The sequence below is a fragment of the Thalassophryne amazonica genome, chromosome 2, assembly GCF_902500255.1.
Source record: "Thalassophryne amazonica chromosome 2, fThaAma1.1, whole genome shotgun sequence".
Taxonomy (NCBI): Eukaryota; Metazoa; Chordata; class Actinopteri; order Batrachoidiformes; family Batrachoididae; genus Thalassophryne; species Thalassophryne amazonica.
This window is the reverse complement of record NC_047104.1, coordinates 156,065,565-156,083,706: the sequence shown is the minus strand read 5'-3', so window position 1 is coordinate 156,083,706 and position 18,142 is coordinate 156,065,565. Positions and strand designations below refer to the sequence as shown.

Here is an 18,142-nt window from a genome sequence, read left to right as displayed (position 1 = left end):
ATGAAGTTGGGACGTTGTGTAAAATGTAAATAAAAACAGAATACAATGATTTTCAAATCCTCTTCGACCTGTATTCAATTGAAAACACCAGAAAGACAAGATATTCAATGTTCAAACTGATAAACTCTATTGTTTTTGTGCAAATATTTGCTTATCTTATTTTGAAATGGATGGCTGCAACATGTTTCAAAAAAGCTGGGACAGTGGTATGTTTACCACTGTGTTACATCACCTTTCCTTCTAACAACACTCAATAAGCGTTTGGGAACTGAGGACACTAATTGTTGAAGCTTTGTAGGTGGAATTCTTTCCCATTCTTGCTTGATGTACGACTTCAGTTGTTAAACACTCCGGGGTCTCCGGCCAGTCTAGTACCCACACTCTTTTACTATGAAGCCACGCTGTTGTAACACGTGCAGAATGTGGCATGGCACTGTCTTGCTGAAATAAGCAGGGACGTCCCTGAAAAAGACGTTGCTTGGATGGCAGCATGTGTTGCTCCAAAACCTGGATGTACCTTTCAGCATTGACAAAGCCATCACAGCTGTGTAAGTTGTCCATGTCATGGGCACTAACACACTCCCATACCATCACAGATGCTGGCTTTTGAACTTTGCACTGGTAACAATCTCTTTTTCCTCTTTTGTCCTAAGGACACAAAAACAATTTGAAATGTGGACTCATCAGACAACAGCACACTTTTCCACTTTGCGTCTGTCCATTTCAAATGAGCTCGGGCCCAGAGAAGGCGGTGGCGTTTCTGGATGTTGTTGATGTATGGCTTTTGTTTTGCATGGTAGAGATTTAACTTGCACTTGTAGATGTAGTGACAAACTGTGTTAACTGACAATGGTTTTCTGAAGTGTTCCTGAGTCCACGCGGTAAGATCCTTTACACCAGGGGTGGCCAAGTTCGGTCCTCGAGAGCCACCTTCCTGACACTCTTAGTTGTCTCCCTGCTCCAACACACCTGAATGCAATGAAAGACTTGTTAGCAGACTTTTAATGAGCCTTTCATTGGATTCAGGTGTGTTCCTGAGTCCACGCGGTAAGATCCTTTACACCAGGGGTGGCCAAGTTCGGTCCTCGAGAGCCACCTTCCTGACACTCTTAGTTGTCTCCCTGCTCCAACACACCTGAATGCAATGAAAGACTTGTTAGCAGACTTTTAATGAGCCTTTCATTGGATTCAGGTGTGTTGGAGCAGGGAGACAACTAAGAGTGTCAGGAAGGTGGCTCTCGAGGACCGAACTTGGCCACCCCTGCTTTACACAATGATCTCGATTTTTAATGGAGTCCCACCTGAGGGATCAAAGGTCACAGGCATTCAATGTTGGTTATCGGCCTTGCCGCTTACGTGCAGAAAGTTCTCCAGATTCTCTGAATCTTCTGATTATATTAAGGACTGTAGATGATGGAATCCCTAAATTCCTTGCAATTGAACGTTGAGAAAAACTGTTCTTAAACTGTTGGACTATTTTTTTTCACGCAGGTGTTCACAAAGTGGTGATCCTTGCCCCATCGTTGCTTGTGAACGGCTGAGCCTTTTGGGGATGTTCCTTTTTCATTTCATTCATCAACTTTTCCAGTCTTTTGCTGCCACTGTCCCAGCTTTTTTGAAACATGTTGCAGGCATTCATTTCAAACTGAGCAAATATTTGCACAAAAACAAAAAAGTCTATCAGTTTGAACATTAAATATCTTGTCTCTGTGGTGTATTCAATTGAAGATAAGTTGAAGAGGATTTGCAAATCATTGTATTCTGTTTTTATTTACATTTTACACAACGTCCCAACTTCAGTGGAATTGGGGTTGTAGAAACAAAAACATTTTTACGAAACGTCCATCATTCATCATCTTCATATTGTAACAATAACAACAACACACAGACATGGACATGACAAACTAAACCACAGACAGAATGAATGGATGGTTTCTTCACCTTACACGTGTCATAGTCTTTGCGGATATAATGCTGGTGGATGAGCCAGTTTCTTCTCTCCACAATGGGAAGCTCTGGAGCTGAAAGGAAAAAGAACATCATTTAAAAACAGAATCACTTTTTAGATAATTATCTAACCATTAGCATGTCTTATTTAGTTGATGAATTAATGATGCTGATAATCTTGTAAGTGCCTTCTGTTAGCACTTATTACTGAGTGATCTGAAAGCACAGATGTAAAGCACCATCCCATATTTACAGGTTAATAAAGCACCATCCCATATTTACAGGTTAATAAAGCACATTCCCAAATTTACATTTTAATCTTCAATTCACGAGGAACATAAAAAAAATCTAAACTTTTTAAGCTCATTAGTAACCTATAAACAGTTTAGACTAGTGGCCTCAAATTCAAATACATTGAATTAGATCCCAACAAGTGACTCAAACAACCAGTAAGGACTGCTATATCCCATGGTCTATAAACAACCAGTAGATGGCGCTAAATGTTCACATGAAAATTAACAGTATGCAGTTTGAACAGGGAGGCAGGGTGCTCAGTGGTTAACACTGGCATCATAACAAAAAGGTGCCAGGATTACCTCTGACCTGGTCCTTTCTGTTTGGGGTTTGCACGTCCTCCCTGTGTTTATGTGGGATCCCTCCGGGTGCTCTGGTTAACTCTCACTTCCAAAGACATGCAGGTTAGGTGGATTGTTAGCTGTTTGTTTGTCTATATGTGGCTCTGCGGCGGACTGGCATCCCGTCCGGGGTGTACCTCGCCTCACGCTGTCATGCTTGGCCCCGGCTCGGGCTTTAGGTCTGGATTTTGGCTGTATGTCCTCTATGGTTTTAGTTTTCATATGTTTATACTTTCTCATGTAAATCTCAGTTTGGTTCTGTTTATTGCTTTGCTTACTATTTTGTCACTGGTTCCATTCTTTATCTTATCATTTTGTTTTGCATTTATTTATCCTGTAATTGTTTTTTGTATTTGTTCACTCATAGTCCTTTAAGTTACTTTAGTCTTAGTTTAGTTCTGTTTATCACATTTGTTGTATAATGCTTAGTCACAGGTCATCAGATTATGTTTCATTTGTCATTTATTGCATTATTCAGTCATCACCGGTTTTGTTTTCTGTTCGTCACTTATTCTCTGTTTAACCAACAGTTTGTTTTGTCATTTTTATTACTATTTTATTACTAGTTACTTTTCTGTACCAGTCAATAACAGTTCCATTCTAGTTTTGGTTTTAATCATTCGTTTTCTTGTTTTCCGCTTTTTGACTTGTCACATTAGCTCTTAGGTTTGCCCCTTTTGTTTTGCTCACATTAATTATTTGAGCACATCATGTTTCTCACAGTTAGTTTTTCTGTCACTCACTTCTCTTGTTTTGCACCGCTTTGTTTTGCCCTCCCACACTCTCTTGCCTTTCTTCCCTCTTCTTTGTTCACTAAACCACACCTCTTTCCAGAACCCTCCACACAACTGCCTCACATCAACCTGATTAGTTTGCTCCCTCACAGTTCTACAGCTCACTGCCTGATTGTTGCCTCTGTTCGCTTTCTCACCTTTCGTTCTCGTCCAGTTCGCTTTTCAGTGTTTTGACCTTACTTGTGAACTCCGACCTCCGCCTCGCTGTTGCCCTGTACTCAGCCTGTTTTTTGACTCTGCCTCTGTTTTGCCTGTTTTACTCCTCGATGCCATTTGTATGAACTTTGCTCATTTCTGGACCTTGACCCAGGCTGCACCATGTCTGATACCTCTGCCAGTAAGTTTGAGTACCTGTGTACCAAACCCTATGCCTAGTCTTCAGATAAAGCTTGTTATCAATCTAAGCCAACCATGCCTGTGGGTCTGCATTGGTCTCCTCCCGTTTCTTCTGTCAAGCCACCACCAGCCCTGACACACGTCCTATGACTGCTGAGCTCCAGCCCACTGTGACTCTTAAATGGACTAAGTGGTTGAAGATAAGGGAGAGAGTGTTGGAAAATACACCTTAGGAATTAACAGGACAGCAATTCTTTACTGCTATATTGTGTAAAATCTTCTGGTGCACTTGTAAGAAAAATTAGCAATCTAGGCTGTATTTCATGATACACAATCAGGCAAACCATGAGTTGTAAATTATGGGGCAGCCTTAAGCCAATGATTTATGCTACAGAGTTATACATCAAGGATTTTTTTAATGGCATATTTTGTTTGATAATAGTGATCATTCTGAAATAATTCAGTTTTATTTGAAATGATAAGCCTATGTTATAATTTCCTGTATATTCGTTTTGTAAATTGTTTTGTAATTTGTGTCTGTACCATGGCCCAAGCAGGGGGTCACCCCCTTGAGTCTGGTCTGCTTGAGGTTTCTTCCTCAAATCATTAGAGGGAGATTTTCCTTACCACGGTCACCATGTGCTTGCTATGGGGGTTGGTAAGGTTAGACCTTACTTGTGTGAAGCACCTTGGGGCAACTTTGTTGTGATTTGGCTCTATATGAAATAAAATAAATTGAATAAATAATAATAGTATTATTTGAACAAAATATACTACAAACCCTGCCCTGCAACCATGAGTGATTTTAGATATGAAAGTTGACATTAACTGCAGCATTCGAGTTAGAATTCCCATGTAAAACTACAATCACTCAATTCAGCTGGTACACTGCAAATGTCACCTTGCAAGAAAGTTTGTCATTGCACAAATGCTTTTTCCTTCTTCCTCTTTTAATGCCTGGGGAGGCTGCAATATTCTTCTTGTTGCCAGGGTAACAATGTCTGGTTAGCCAGGTGCTTTGTCAGAACAGAGAGCGTACAGAGACAGACTGAAGGAGGGAGGCAGCACAACACAAAGGCAGCTTTAGAAGAGTGAGGTACCCTCGAGAAGCAAATGCTCCAAGTTGTCTTCCCAGGAGAGTACATTTCTTTTCTCAACCACAACACTGTAATTCAAATCGAAGCCAGTTTGTTTCTGGTAAGCCTGTTATCGTTCACCCACTACCTGACTGTGAGGCTAAAAAAAATGAATTCAAAGTCAAAGTGAAATAAAGAATGAAGCTTTGTATGTGCCACTGATACTGGGTGATAGCATGCAAAAATACAATTGAAGCTGCCTCCTGTATGTTTTGTTTTTAATCTGTCGTCGAGTGCTTCAAGTGAAGCCGCTGCAAGAACTGGAGGCTTCAAAAAAATCCGCTCCACTACTGAGTGGGAAGCTGCACAGGCTTCGCGTGTTTGCTTCATCATGACTCAGAAAGACCTTTTAGCAGAGACTTAATCGCCTTTGCTCCTGCTGAGGCAGCAATAATTTTCTTGTCTCTGTGTTTCAGCTGTGACCCTGTGGTACTCTGCAGCCCACTAACACAAAGCTGGACAGATCTGCGACAGAGGAGATACATGCGTGACCTGTATTCCTGAAGGCTGGAAAGGAGCGAGAAAGAGGATCGCAGCAGGATGTCTCCAACACTCATCCCAAACACGGAGGATTTCTCTCATTGTTCCATAGAAGAGCTCGGTAATGCTAAGACCCGTCTTCTTTTCATGCGCATTAAACATCTGTTAAAAGGGATAAGCGCAGAGTGGAAGCATGCTGAGATCAAAAGGCACAGGGTGAGCACAGAATGAGATGAAAATTATTTTTCAAAGTTTTACTGCAAAAATAAAACTTGCACTGCGAAAATTCTTCATCTCAAAACTTTGGATTATTTATGCTTATTCTTTCAAATCAAAAAAGACTTTACGTTAAAGTGGGGAGACATCGATTCACACTGAAGTAACCTTGTTTTAATAAGTTTATAAAAATCAACTTTGATACAGTAGTGTTCAGAATAATAGTAGTGCTATGTGACTAAAAAGATTAATCCAGGTTTTGAGTATATTTCTTATTGTTACATGGGAAACAAGGTACCAGTAGATTCAGTAGATTCTCACAAATCCAACAAGACCAAGCATTCATGATATGCACACTCTTAGGGCTATGAAATTGGGCTATTAGTAAAAAAAAGTAGAAAAGGGCTGTTCACAATAATAGTAGCATCTGCTGTTGACGCTACAAACTCAAAACTATTATGTTCAACCTGTTTTTTTTTAGCAACATGACCTCTTCAAATATTTTGACATATCCACACTGATCCATGATACCTGGTATGCGATATATAGGCCCAACACCATAGTAAGAGAAACATGCCCATATCATGATGCTTGCACCACCATGCTTCACTGTCTTCACTGTGAACTGTGGCTTGAATTCAGAGTTCGGGGGTCGTCTCACAAACTGTCTGCGGCCCTTGGACCCAAAAGGAACAATTTTACTTTCATCAGTCCACAAAATATTCCTCCATTTCTCTTTAGGCCAGGTGATGTGTTCTTTGGCAAATTGTAACCTCTTCTGCACGTCTTTTATTTAACAGAGGGACTTTGCGGGGGATTCTTGCAAATAAATTAGCTTTACACAGGCGTCTTCTAACTGTCACAGCACTTACAGGTAACTCCAGACTGTCTTTGATCATCGTGGAGCTGATCAATGGCTGAGCATTTGCCATTCTGGTTATTCTTCTATCCATTTTGATGGTTGTTTTCTGTTTTCTTCCACGCATCTCTGTTTTTTTGTCCATTTTAAAGCACTGGAGATCATTGTAGATGAACAGCCTATAATTTTTTTGCACCTGTGTGTAAGTTTTCCCCTCTCTAATCAACTTTTTAATCAAACTACGCTGTTCTTCTGAACAATGTCTTGAACATCCCATTTTCCTCAGGCTTTCAAAGAGAAAAGCATGTTCAACAGGTGCTGGCTTCATCCTTAAATAGGGGACACCTGATTCACACCTGTTTGTTCCACAAAATTGACAAATTCACTGACTGAATGCCACACTACTATTATTGTGAACATCCCCTTTTCTACTTTTTTTTTTACTAATAGCCCAATTTCATAGCCTTAAGAGTGTGCATATCATGAATGCTTGGTCTTGTTGGATTTGAGAGAATCTACTGAATCTACTGGTACCTTGTTTCCCATGTAATAATAAGAAATATACTCAAAACCTGGATTAATCTTTTTAGTCACATAGCACTGCTATTATTCTAAACACTACTGTATGTAGAAATAAAACAGAATAAAGCAGATTTCTGTCATTATGGAAAACCTTCAGTGACGAGGAACATCGTTGATTAATTGATTCCCAGAGATGGCAGACGTGGAGACAATCTCCAGGGTGAATCTTAAGACGCCTGTGTGTGGGTTCCTTTAACGTGGGAATCTCATTACACATCAGCAAACACACGATCCTCAAGAGATCCTGAGCCTGGTTCAATGGCTGGAAAATCACAGACAATCGGGGTATGAGCACCTGTTTCAGCCTTCATCACAACCGTTCGGTTACAAACTACCTTCTCCACCTAATCCACTGTCGAGGACTTCTTGTTTCACCAGAGCACCGTTAGCCATCTCGTGTTCAAGGTACCCGTTGGGCCTTCATGGTTACCATAAGGCTATGGGGTCCTAACAGACAATGCCCCCTCTTTAATCCGTTATCCAAATGATGGGAGTAATTCATTCTCAAGTCATCAATCAGCAAGTCCCAAGTCAAGTCTCAAGTCAGCTGTCAAACACTTGGTGATCATTATGATTTGAGTCTTGATGGTGATGGGACCCCCACCTCTAAGAGATTACATTATTTCGGCAGTGACCTCTATGTCTTTGGGCCTTTGAGTTCTAGTGATGCCTGGGAAATACTTATAGAGTCATGAGGTCGCTGAACACAGGTATTGGTAACAGAGGTGATGCCAATACCTATTAGTGCCTGGTTTCCTCCAAATATGTTGCCTGGCATTCATGGAATGGAAAATTCTGGCGGATCTGGTACCATCTCCCTCGCGGAAATCACAGAGGTAGTAAAGAACAAACAAACAAAAAACCTCAGCGGTAAGTAGCTAGGAGCGAATGAGATTCACGCTGAGATGCTGAAGTGTCTGAATGTTGTTGGGCTGTCATGTCCTGGTCATGGAATGGTGGACCAGTTCTAAACCCTTGCAAGGATATTAGAAAGGACTTGGGAGTATGACCAACCAGTCTACATATGTTTAGTGGACTAGGAAAATGGGCACTACAGGGTCCCTCGAGGTGAACCTGTGAGGTGTGTATGGGGTACCTTTACTGCTGCAATGCGTGACCCAGTCTCTATGCAACCAAAGTAGAAGCTGTGCTTGCATTGTCTGCATCACATCAAACCTGTTCCCATTGTATGTTGACTCTGTCAGGGTTGCCCTTTGTCACCAAACCTGCTTGTGATTTTCATGGACAGAATTTCAAAGTGCAGTCAGGGACTGGATGGTATCTTGGTTGGTGACCACAGAACTGCATCTATGCTTTTTGTGGATGATGTGGTTCTGTTGGGTTTGTGCAATGGGCAGTGTAAAGCAAATGGGATAAGCATCAGCACCTCCAATTCTGAAATCATTGTGGTCCTCTGTAGGAAAATTCTCCCCTCTGGGCAGGGGAGTGTTATTACCCCAAGTGGAAGAGCTTAAACATCTCAGGGTCTTTGTCATAAGTGGTGGTAAGTTGGAGCATGAGATTGATACACAAATTGGGGCTGCATCTGAAGTTTGCAGACAATGCACCAGACCTTTGTGGTGAAGAAACAGCTGAGTCAGAAGGTAGCATTCTCAATTGAGCAGTCTGTGTATGCTCCTATCCTCACCTATGGTCATGAGGTTTGGCTTAATAAGAAAAAAAGGTCAGGCATACAAGCATCAGAAATGACATTCCTCTGTCAGGTATCTGGACTTACACTTGAGAACAGGGTGAGAATCTCAGATATCCGGGAGGGCTTCGGAGTAGAACCGCGGCTTCTGCACACTGAAAGGAGCCATCTGAGATGCTTCGGACACCTGGTAAAAATGCCCCCCTGGTCGGCTCTCCGGGGAGGTCTTCCAGGCACAGTCAACTGGGAGGAGGCCCGAGGGAAGACCCAGGACACGGAGGGATAATATATCCCAGATGACTCGGAAATGCCTTGGGATCTTCCAGGAAGAGTTAGAGAACATGGTGGAGGATAGGGACGTGTGGGACCATCTAGTGGTCTACTGCCACCATGACCCAGAACCAGATAAGTGGCACAAAATGAATGAATGGAGGCACAAATGAATAAACTAAATGTTCAAAAAGTGCAATTACTCGGTCATTAAAAACCAGCAGAAAACAAAACCTGGCAACATTTGTTTAACAATATGAGCGCTCACTCATGGTACACTGAGTCCCAAACAGGAAGTGCCAAATTTTGAGTCCACAGTGAAGCAGGAAATGTCCAATGTTGAACACTTCCTGGATCGATACTTCCTGGATTGACAGTAGATGAGATCTCATGGAATCTCGCAGGAATGGACAATCCATCTTGAAACCGCGAGACTTCCAGTTAGTGAGCCTCTCGCTCCCATGTTCGGCGTCAATAGAAACACCTGCTCAGCTGTCACATTTCCACGGAATGAAATGGCCACTGGAGGCGAATTCCACAATGTATCTGAAAGTGTACCATTAAGTCCATGCATCCTTTAACCTCACTTTCAACTTTGATGTCAGTTTACAAAAAAGAAAAATATATATTTTGCCATCCATTAATTCATTCAATGAAATGGACTGTTACTTCTATGACATTTTTTATTGTATACAAATCGCATTTTCGATTGTTGAGTTAGCCCCATCCCAAAGTATACATACACACAAATGGTACCCATGGTACCAATTAAGCCCATTTCAGACTTTTGACTTTTTCCTTAAAATTTCTTAATTACATCTTTTGAATTGTACGTCAACTAACTACTAAATATTTAAATTAAAGGGAAATCTTAACCATCATTTGTTCAAATAAATGATGTCACTTATTCATTATGTCAGTATATAGGAAAAATAGCAAAACTTAGATTTTGTTGGGCTTAATGGGTACATCTACCCTAATTTCATTGTCATTGTTGTTAAAGCACAAGGAATGAGAACGAGTGCTGCAGTGGGGTGAATATTGATCTAAATCCCTGGTCACATGGCACTAAGGAAGGACACTGAAGCCAAAACGAAAGAAGAAATCTGGACTTGCGTTGACTTTCAGAGACATCATTTAACAGTCATCTAGCTTCATTCCTATATGAATCCCGAAGACAACTTCAATTCGTCCGTATTCCGTTTTGCTTTCTGTCTTGACGGTTCCTCATCTTTTGCGTAATTCCTGTACCGTCAGCGTTCCATTTGACTTCTTTCAACCTCCCAAGTCCAACGTATTGCACGAACATTGTACACACACACACAAGCCATTTGTGTGTGTGTGTGTATGATGGTTAAATGATCATGATTTATTCATGAACACAATTTGCATAATACAAATTATTTTTTAATTAAAAAATAAACTTTTACCACAACATGCCCAGGACCTGTTTAAAATGAGGGACTCCAGTTATAATTTGCGAGGAACATTATTATTTCAGAAATGAAAGATTCAAACTACCATAAAAGTCATTGTGTTTCTGTTAAAGGTCTTAATATTTGGAACAATTGCCAGGACAACATAAAATCACTTGGTAATTTGGTTGGCTTTAAAAGGCTCTACAAAAATGATTTGATTACTTATTACGGCATGATGAATCAGGTTTATTAATTTTGTTTTGTTTTTGGTGCACTGCTGTTTGCATGTTTGTGTTGTTGAATTTTTAGTTCAGGAATTAATTTATACTTTGTATTAGTTATTATGGGTATATGTATAATTTTATGTACATATGTATAATTTTTATTTTTTGGTTAAAGGGGTGGGCGTTTACAAGCTTTTGCCTACACCCTTTCAGGCACATGGTGTGTTGTTGGATTATTTAGATTTCTTTCTTTGTGTTCCTTGTTGTTTTTGGATCCCTGCATGCCTAATAAATTCATTCAATTCAAATGAAATCAGTGACACATATTGACTGCTAAGTTCCTCATGTATATTAGTTGGTACTGTGTTCCACAAAAAGTTCTAATCCACCTTTAGTAGAAGAAATGTTGTGTGTTGGGGGGTTTGGCTGGATGTTTTTGTGTTGTTTTCTTTTCTTTGCTCTCCAGGTGGTATGCAAACTGGTTTTTGTCTGTGGAGAAGGTGCTGGCAGAAGAATCCTTCACCCTCATCAACATTATTGGCTGCACTTGTGGAGGATGTTCATGTGCAGGCCTAATGACTCGCAGCACCTGAGGAGGATGCTCACGTGCAGACTTAAAGACTTTCAACTGAAGCAGATAATGAGATGGCGTTCTGCATTTAAGCCATGAGTGATTCAAGCAGAATTGCCGGGAACTCGACCTTGTGACGTTCGTTTGTGAGACGCTGAGGACCGCGCCTGGGTTTGACACATCGTGCCTGTGAAGGAGGACGGGTGAGGGACACATGCTGTCAGCACACATCAGAGGTGATTGATTGTCTGAATAAGTGTTAATAGTAATTTGGTATTTTGTTACGCAGTATATTTGAACATTGATGAGAATTGTGCAGCTCGCTTCTCACGGCCGTGGCGTACGGACTGATGATCCTCCACCTGTTGTGAGAAGCTGCTCATTTACATAAAGCTTAAATTCAGACCTGAATGTGTTGCTGATAGTGTGTGCCTTTGAAGGATATTAGTTGTAGCTGTTGACTTACCTCACCTCTTCTATCTTTCACAGAGTCAGTTTGTCGTGTCCACCTGGGGGGTGTTTGGCGGTGAATTTGAGTCCAGAAGCGCCGGGCTTCGATCCCTTTGGGCGCTGGAGAGTGCGCCGTCCTTCACTCCGCCAGACAAACCATATATTATGTTGTACACAATTATTGCACAGAAAGGGAAATAAATGTTTTGTTTTTGGAACCGCTTTCTGGTTATTTAGCGCTGGGTTCAGTCAGACGCAGGTCCGCTCCTCAACCCGCGTCGGCACATAACAGTAGTTCCCGGCCATTCCAAAATGGACCCAGTGGCAGAAGCGGTTCCATTTGCCGAAAAAGTTCAAGAACACTTGGAGAAAATATGGCAGCAATTACAGCATCTCGCAAACCAAATTAAACAAACAGATGCCCGCGTTACGGAGCTTGCAGCGCAAGCCGTTCCGCTTCCTGCTGCTCCAGCTGCGGCACCATCGATACCGGTGCAGATAACTCCGTCACCCAGAGATTCGGCTTCTGAACCAATTATTTGTCATCCGGAGCCTTATGCGGGAAACATTGAAGCCTGTGCTCCGTTTTTGATGCAATGTTTTCTGGTTTTTGCTCAGCAACCGGCTTCCTTCTCTTCTGATGGTAGCCGTGTCTCATATGTGACAAATTTGCTCCGAGGTGACGCCTTAGCTTGGGTCAATGCGTTGTGGAGTAATAACTCTCCATTGTTAGGATCCTTTAAGGATTTCTCCCGGTAGTTCCGATTGGTTTTTGTCCATCCGGTGAAAACAAATACCGTTGCCCAACGGTTGCTGAATCTCAGGCAGGGGAGGCGGAGTGCGGCGGATTATTCCGTGGATTTCCGAATTTTTTCTGCTCAGTCCGGTTGGAATGCCGCAGCTTTAAGAGGAGTGTTTATGGATGGTTTGAACGATTCATTAAAAGACGAGCTAGCAGTCCGTGACGAACCAAAAGATTTAGATGAGCTAATATCTTTGGTTATTCGTCTAGATGATCGGATAAAGGAGCGTGGACGTGAGAGAGGGCGGACATCAGAGCGGGTCTTTTCGTCTCGGGGCTTTCCCCGACACAGATCTGGGCTGCCTCTTCTTCGCCCCACTGAGACTCCTCCGACGGGACCTCTGGCTCCTCTTGCGGATGAGCCCATGCAGCTCGGACAAGCTGAAGCCGCCATATTGCCCCGTCACATAAGCATCAGGAAGGATAGTGATGACGTATCTCCAGGTGTTCTGGGACAGGCACGGTAATGGACACAGGAAGGAGAAAAAAAAAAAAATTAGTTATGTGGGCTGTTTTTGTTTTTTTTTGTGGGGGGTTGTGGATTGTTTGGGTGTTTAGAGGGGGTTCTGGTGGAGTGAATGACTGGCGGTTCGGAGCTCGGCTGGACTCAGCCAATCGTTGGTTTTTATTATTTGAACTTAGGTATTTTCTGTTTGGGATTGGGTCGTTTTGTTTTGTTGTTTTTCATTTCCCTGCTTCCCTAACCCCAACCTCACTTGCCCTAAGACCGTTTGTCTTGTGGGTTGTGGGGTGGTGCAGGTTGGTCACGCTGAGTGTTTCTCAGAAGACCTCTGCACCTAGGGGGGGTTGTCAGGTGCGTTTTTTTGGGTTTGGTTAGGGCCCGGTTCCACTCCAGCCTCGGTGGGCCTTTGACCGTTCGTCATTGGTGTTACCGGGGTGTGGTGCAGCGGGAACATACCTCAGTCGGAGGGGTGGGCCGATCTGTTGCCGTTCGCCATTTCGGTAGTTCCGCCCCTCCCGATAGGCTGGTGATATGGTCGGGTAGGGGCACCGGACGTATTTCCGGTTTTCCGCTGCGCTTCGGGGTTGGGATCGGGTTAGTTTTTCCTGTTTCCTTCCCCGGCTTAGTAATTTTGTGCCGTTCGCCAAAATGGAGCTAACGACTGGCTCTGGGAGTGATCTGGGGTCTTTCGGGGTGTTGGGGGAGGTAACAGGGTTTTCCAGTTGTTTTATTTGCCCCCGGGGTGTTTTAGTGAAGTCCGCCGGGGGTTGGATTTTTGTGTTTTTATGCTTCCTTCCAGGTTCCACCTCCAGGGTTGATGGGACGGTCCTCTGGGGGGGAATTGATTGTGGGGCCAACTGACCAAGTGTGGCCGGGTCTGGGGTTCCTGGGTTGTGGGGAGGGGACCTCCTGGGGTTGATGGTACGGTCCTCTGGGGGGCGCTGCTCCTCCATGTAAACCTGGGGACCTCTGTAGGATTCCGGTTTTGGTTGTCTCTCCTGGAACTGGCGGTAAAGGTCTTCTGGGGGGGGTTGTTTGTTATTTTTCTTTGTGAATTTGTGTTTGTATTGTGTTATTGGGGCTGTGTTGGGTTTTTGCATTTGGGAGTTTTTCTTTTCTTCCCGGGGTTGGATGGGACAGTCCCCTGGGGAGGTTTTGGGTGGGTTTTGTGTTTTTTTTTGTATGTTGGGTTGTATATGGGACTTTTTTGGGGTTTTGTTGATGCCAGCCGGCCTTCCAGCCGCGGTGCCCTGTCCTGCTGTCTGCTGTGGACCTTGGGAGCGTTACGCCGTCTGCTTGCTGTCATGGACCCCGGAGGGAGGTGCTGTTCTCGGGCCTGGTCTGTTCGGTCGCCGGGAGGCTTCCCGTTGATGGGGGGGTACTGTTGTGTGTTGGGGGGTTTGGCTGGATGTTTTTGTGTTGTTTTCTTTTCTTTGCTCTCCAGGTGGTATGCAAACTGGTTTTTGTCTGTGGAGAAGGTGCTGGCAGAAGAATCCTTCACCCTCATCAACATTATTGGCTGCACTTGTGGAGGATGTTCATGTGCAGGCCTAATGACTCGCAGCACCTGTGGATGATGCTCACGTGCAGACTTAAAGACTTTCAGCTGAAGCAGATAATGAGATGGCGTTCTGCATTTAAGCCATGAGTGATTCAAGCAGAATTGCCGGGAACTTGACCTTGTGACGTTCGTTTGTGAGACGCTGAGGACCGCGCCTGGGTTTGACACATCGTGCCTGTGAAGGAGGACGGGTGAGGGACACATGCTGTCAGCACACATCAGAGGTGATTGATTGTCTGAATAAGTGTTAATAGTAATTTGGTATTTTGTTACGCAGTATATTTGAACATTGATGAGAATTGTGCAGCTCGCTTCTCACGGCCGTGGCGTACGGACTGATGATCCTCCACCTGTTGTGAGAAGCTGCTCATTTACATAAAGCTTAAATTCAGACCTGAATGTGTTGCTGATAGTGTGTGCCTTTGAAGGATATTAGTTGTAGCTGTTGACTTACCTCACCTCTTCTATCCTTCACAGAGTCAGTTTGTCGTGTCCACCTGGGGGGTGTTTGGCGGTGAATTTGAGTCCAGAAGCGCCGGGCTTCGATCCCTTTGGGCGCTGGAGAGCGCGCCGTCCTTCACTCCGCCAGACAAACCATATATTATGTTGTACACAATTATTGCACAGAAAGGGAAATAAATGTTTTGTTTTTGGAACCGCTTTCTGGTTATTTAGCGCTGGGTTCAGTCAGACGCAGGTCCGCTCCTCAACCCGCGTCGGCACATAACAAGAAAGATGCTTCAACCAGATTTGAAGCTGAACACGTCACCTGAACCACGGACTCCTAGTTATATTGGTGAGTAAACGGCCGTATTTTATGGCAGAAATGAGGTCCAGGTTGTTAAAAGCGGCATTTCTACTTTAGAGGACACCCCAGAAGTTTGAAGGTCCTAAATTACAAGGTGTAAACTCTGAGTCATAGGAAGTCCCTTCGACTGCTCCCTTGTTTGCACTCGGGGTTGCCACAGCAAATCCAAGGTGGATCTGCATGTTGATTTGGCATGTGACATGCAAATAAAGAAAATGATTAAAATGGGGGGGGGGAAGAAGCAAGCTGAAGATTTTTAGCCATGCTAAAGCTCTCCAGAAGCATTTACTGAAAAAAAAAAGTCTGACGGACCTAAATAACATGGTGAGATGCTGAAGAGCTTCGCTCGTTCATGTCTGCAACATAGACATATTACAAATACAAATGACACAAAAATACAACATAATGTTGGTCATTCATACAAACTCACAACTTTGAAAAATACTCAAGAAGATTGACAAAGTGTGCAGTAATCAGTTTAAGTTCAGGCTGGACTTTCCAATAAAATATCTTAATGTTTAAGTCTTGTCTGTAATGTTATGTTAGCCTGGTTAAGCCACAGTAAGCCTGCTAACATCAGCCTGAGCATCAGTTTGTGTGTTTCTGTGTTCTGAGCTGCTGCTGGTCTGACATTAAAATGCTTTGTTTGTGAAGCATATTCAGAACAATATCAATTATCATCAGCTGCTGGCGGTGCTGTCAGCACCCTGCCCAGCATACTAAAGGGGAAGCACTGGTCTGAACTCTCTCAGAAATGTGCGCATATCTGTGGACTCACTGAAAAATAGCACACAACTGAGCCACCTGGCAAAGTTCACCAAAATCTGTTCAAGTGTAGTCTATTGTAAATAAGCAGGACAGAAGAACAGAGACTACTTTCAGACTGCAGCCCTTTATGCTCAATTTGTTTGTTCACATTCTTTTTAAGGTGGCCAATAGCAGATTCCAATGAGAACTGTTCACCGTCCTGAACTGACATGCACGCAAAGACAAAGACATTACCAGAGATTGCACACGCACACACTGAAATGTGACCTCATCTCTCTCTCCACTGACACATACGGTACCAATACTGGACCCAGTCACGCCATGCACACATTGGGTGTAAGTGCAAGCAGCAGTCACACATGTATCGTAAAATTTACTGTGCACAATCAGTTTGAGCTTTTGTGTGTCTGTGCATGGGTGAGTGGGTCTGCATGTGTCTGTGTATGTTTTTGTATTTTTAACTGATGTACAGCCATCAGCAGCACCTCACTGAAAGCACATGTGCTGTCATTTTATCACAACATCGTGTGTGTATATATATATATATATATATATATATATATATATATATATATATATACACATACATATATATATATATACACATACATATATATATATATATATACACATACATATATATATATATATATACACATACATATATATATATACATACATATATATCTCAACTCAATCAATTTTATTTATATAGCGCCAAATCACAACAAACAGTTGCCCCAAGGCTCTTTATATTGTAAGGCAAGGCCATACAATAATTACGTAAAAACCCCAACGGTCAAAACGACACCCTGTGAGCAAGCACTTGGCGACAGTGGAAAGGAAAAACTCCCTTTTAACAGGAAGAAACCTCCAGCAGAACCAGGCTCAGGGAGGGGCAGTCTTCTGCTGGGACTGGTTGGGGCTGAGGGAGAGAACCAGGAAAAAGACATGCTGTGGAGGGGAGCAGAGATCAATCACTAATAATTAAATGCAGAGTGGTGCATACAGAGCAAAAGGAGAAAGAAACACTCAGTGCATCATGGGAACCCCCCAGCAGTCTAAGTCTATAGCAGCATAACTAAGGGATGGTTCAGGGTCACCTGATCCAGCCCTAACTATAAACTTTAGCAAAAAGGAAAGTTTTAAGCCTAATCTTAAAAGTAGAGAGGGTGTCTGTCTCCCTGATCTGAATTGGGAGCTGGTTCTACAGGAGAGGAGCCTGAAAGCTGAAGGCTCTGCCTCCCATTCTACTCTTACAAACCCTAGGAACTACAAGTAAGCCTGCAGTCTGAGAGCGAAGCGCTCTATTGGGGTGATATGGTACTATGAGGTCCCTAAGATAAGATGGGACCTGATTATTCAAAACCTTATAAGTAAGAAGAAGAATTTTAAATTCTATTCTAGAATTAACAGGAAGCCAATGAAGAGAGGCCAATATGGGTGAGATATGCTCTCTCCTTCTAGTCCCTGCTAGTAACTGAAGGCTTTTCAGGGAACTTTTAGGACAACCTGATAATAATGAATTACAATAGTCCAGCCTAGAGGAAATAAATGCATGAATTAGTTTTTCAGCATCACTCTGAGACAAGACCTTTCTAATTTTAGAGATATTGCGTAAATGCAAAAAAGCAGTCCTACATATTTGTTTAATATGCGCATTGAATGACATATCCTGATCAAAAATGACTCCAAGATTTCTCACAGTATTACTAGAGGTCAGGGTAATGCCATCCAGAGTAAGGATCTGGTTAGACACCATGTTTCTAAGATTTGTGGGGCCAAGTACAATAACTTCAGTTTTATCTGAGTTTAAATGCAGGAAATTAGAGGTCATCCATGTCTTTATGTCTGTAAGCCAATCCTGCAGTTTAGCTAATTGGTGTGTGTCCTCTGGCTTCATGGATAGATAAAGATGGGTATCATCTGCGTAACAATGAAAATTTAAGCAATGCGGTCTAATAATACTGCCTAAGGGAAGCATGTATAAAGTGAATAAAATTGGTCCTAGCACAGAACCTTGTGGAACTCCATAATTAACCTTAGTGTGTGAAGAAGATTCCCCATTTACATGAACAAATTGTAATCTATTAGATAAATATGATTCAAACCACCGCAGCGCAGTGCCTTTAATACCTATGGCATGCTCTAATCTCTGTAATAAAATTTTA

The 18,142-nt window shown here is 42.7% G+C and overlaps 1 protein-coding gene across 1 annotated transcript in view; it reads right to left on the bottom strand.

Annotated features, from left to right (window-relative positions):
* The window catches only part of LOC117501064 (Bardet-Biedl syndrome 4 protein-like), an 89,381-nt gene that overhangs the window by 54,717 nt on the left and 16,522 nt on the right, over positions 1-18,142 (bottom strand). Inside the window, 1 exon segment of the mRNA XM_034159874.1 lies at positions 1,942-2,021. Coding sequence (XP_034015765.1) covers positions 1,942-2,021 — 80 coding nt within the window.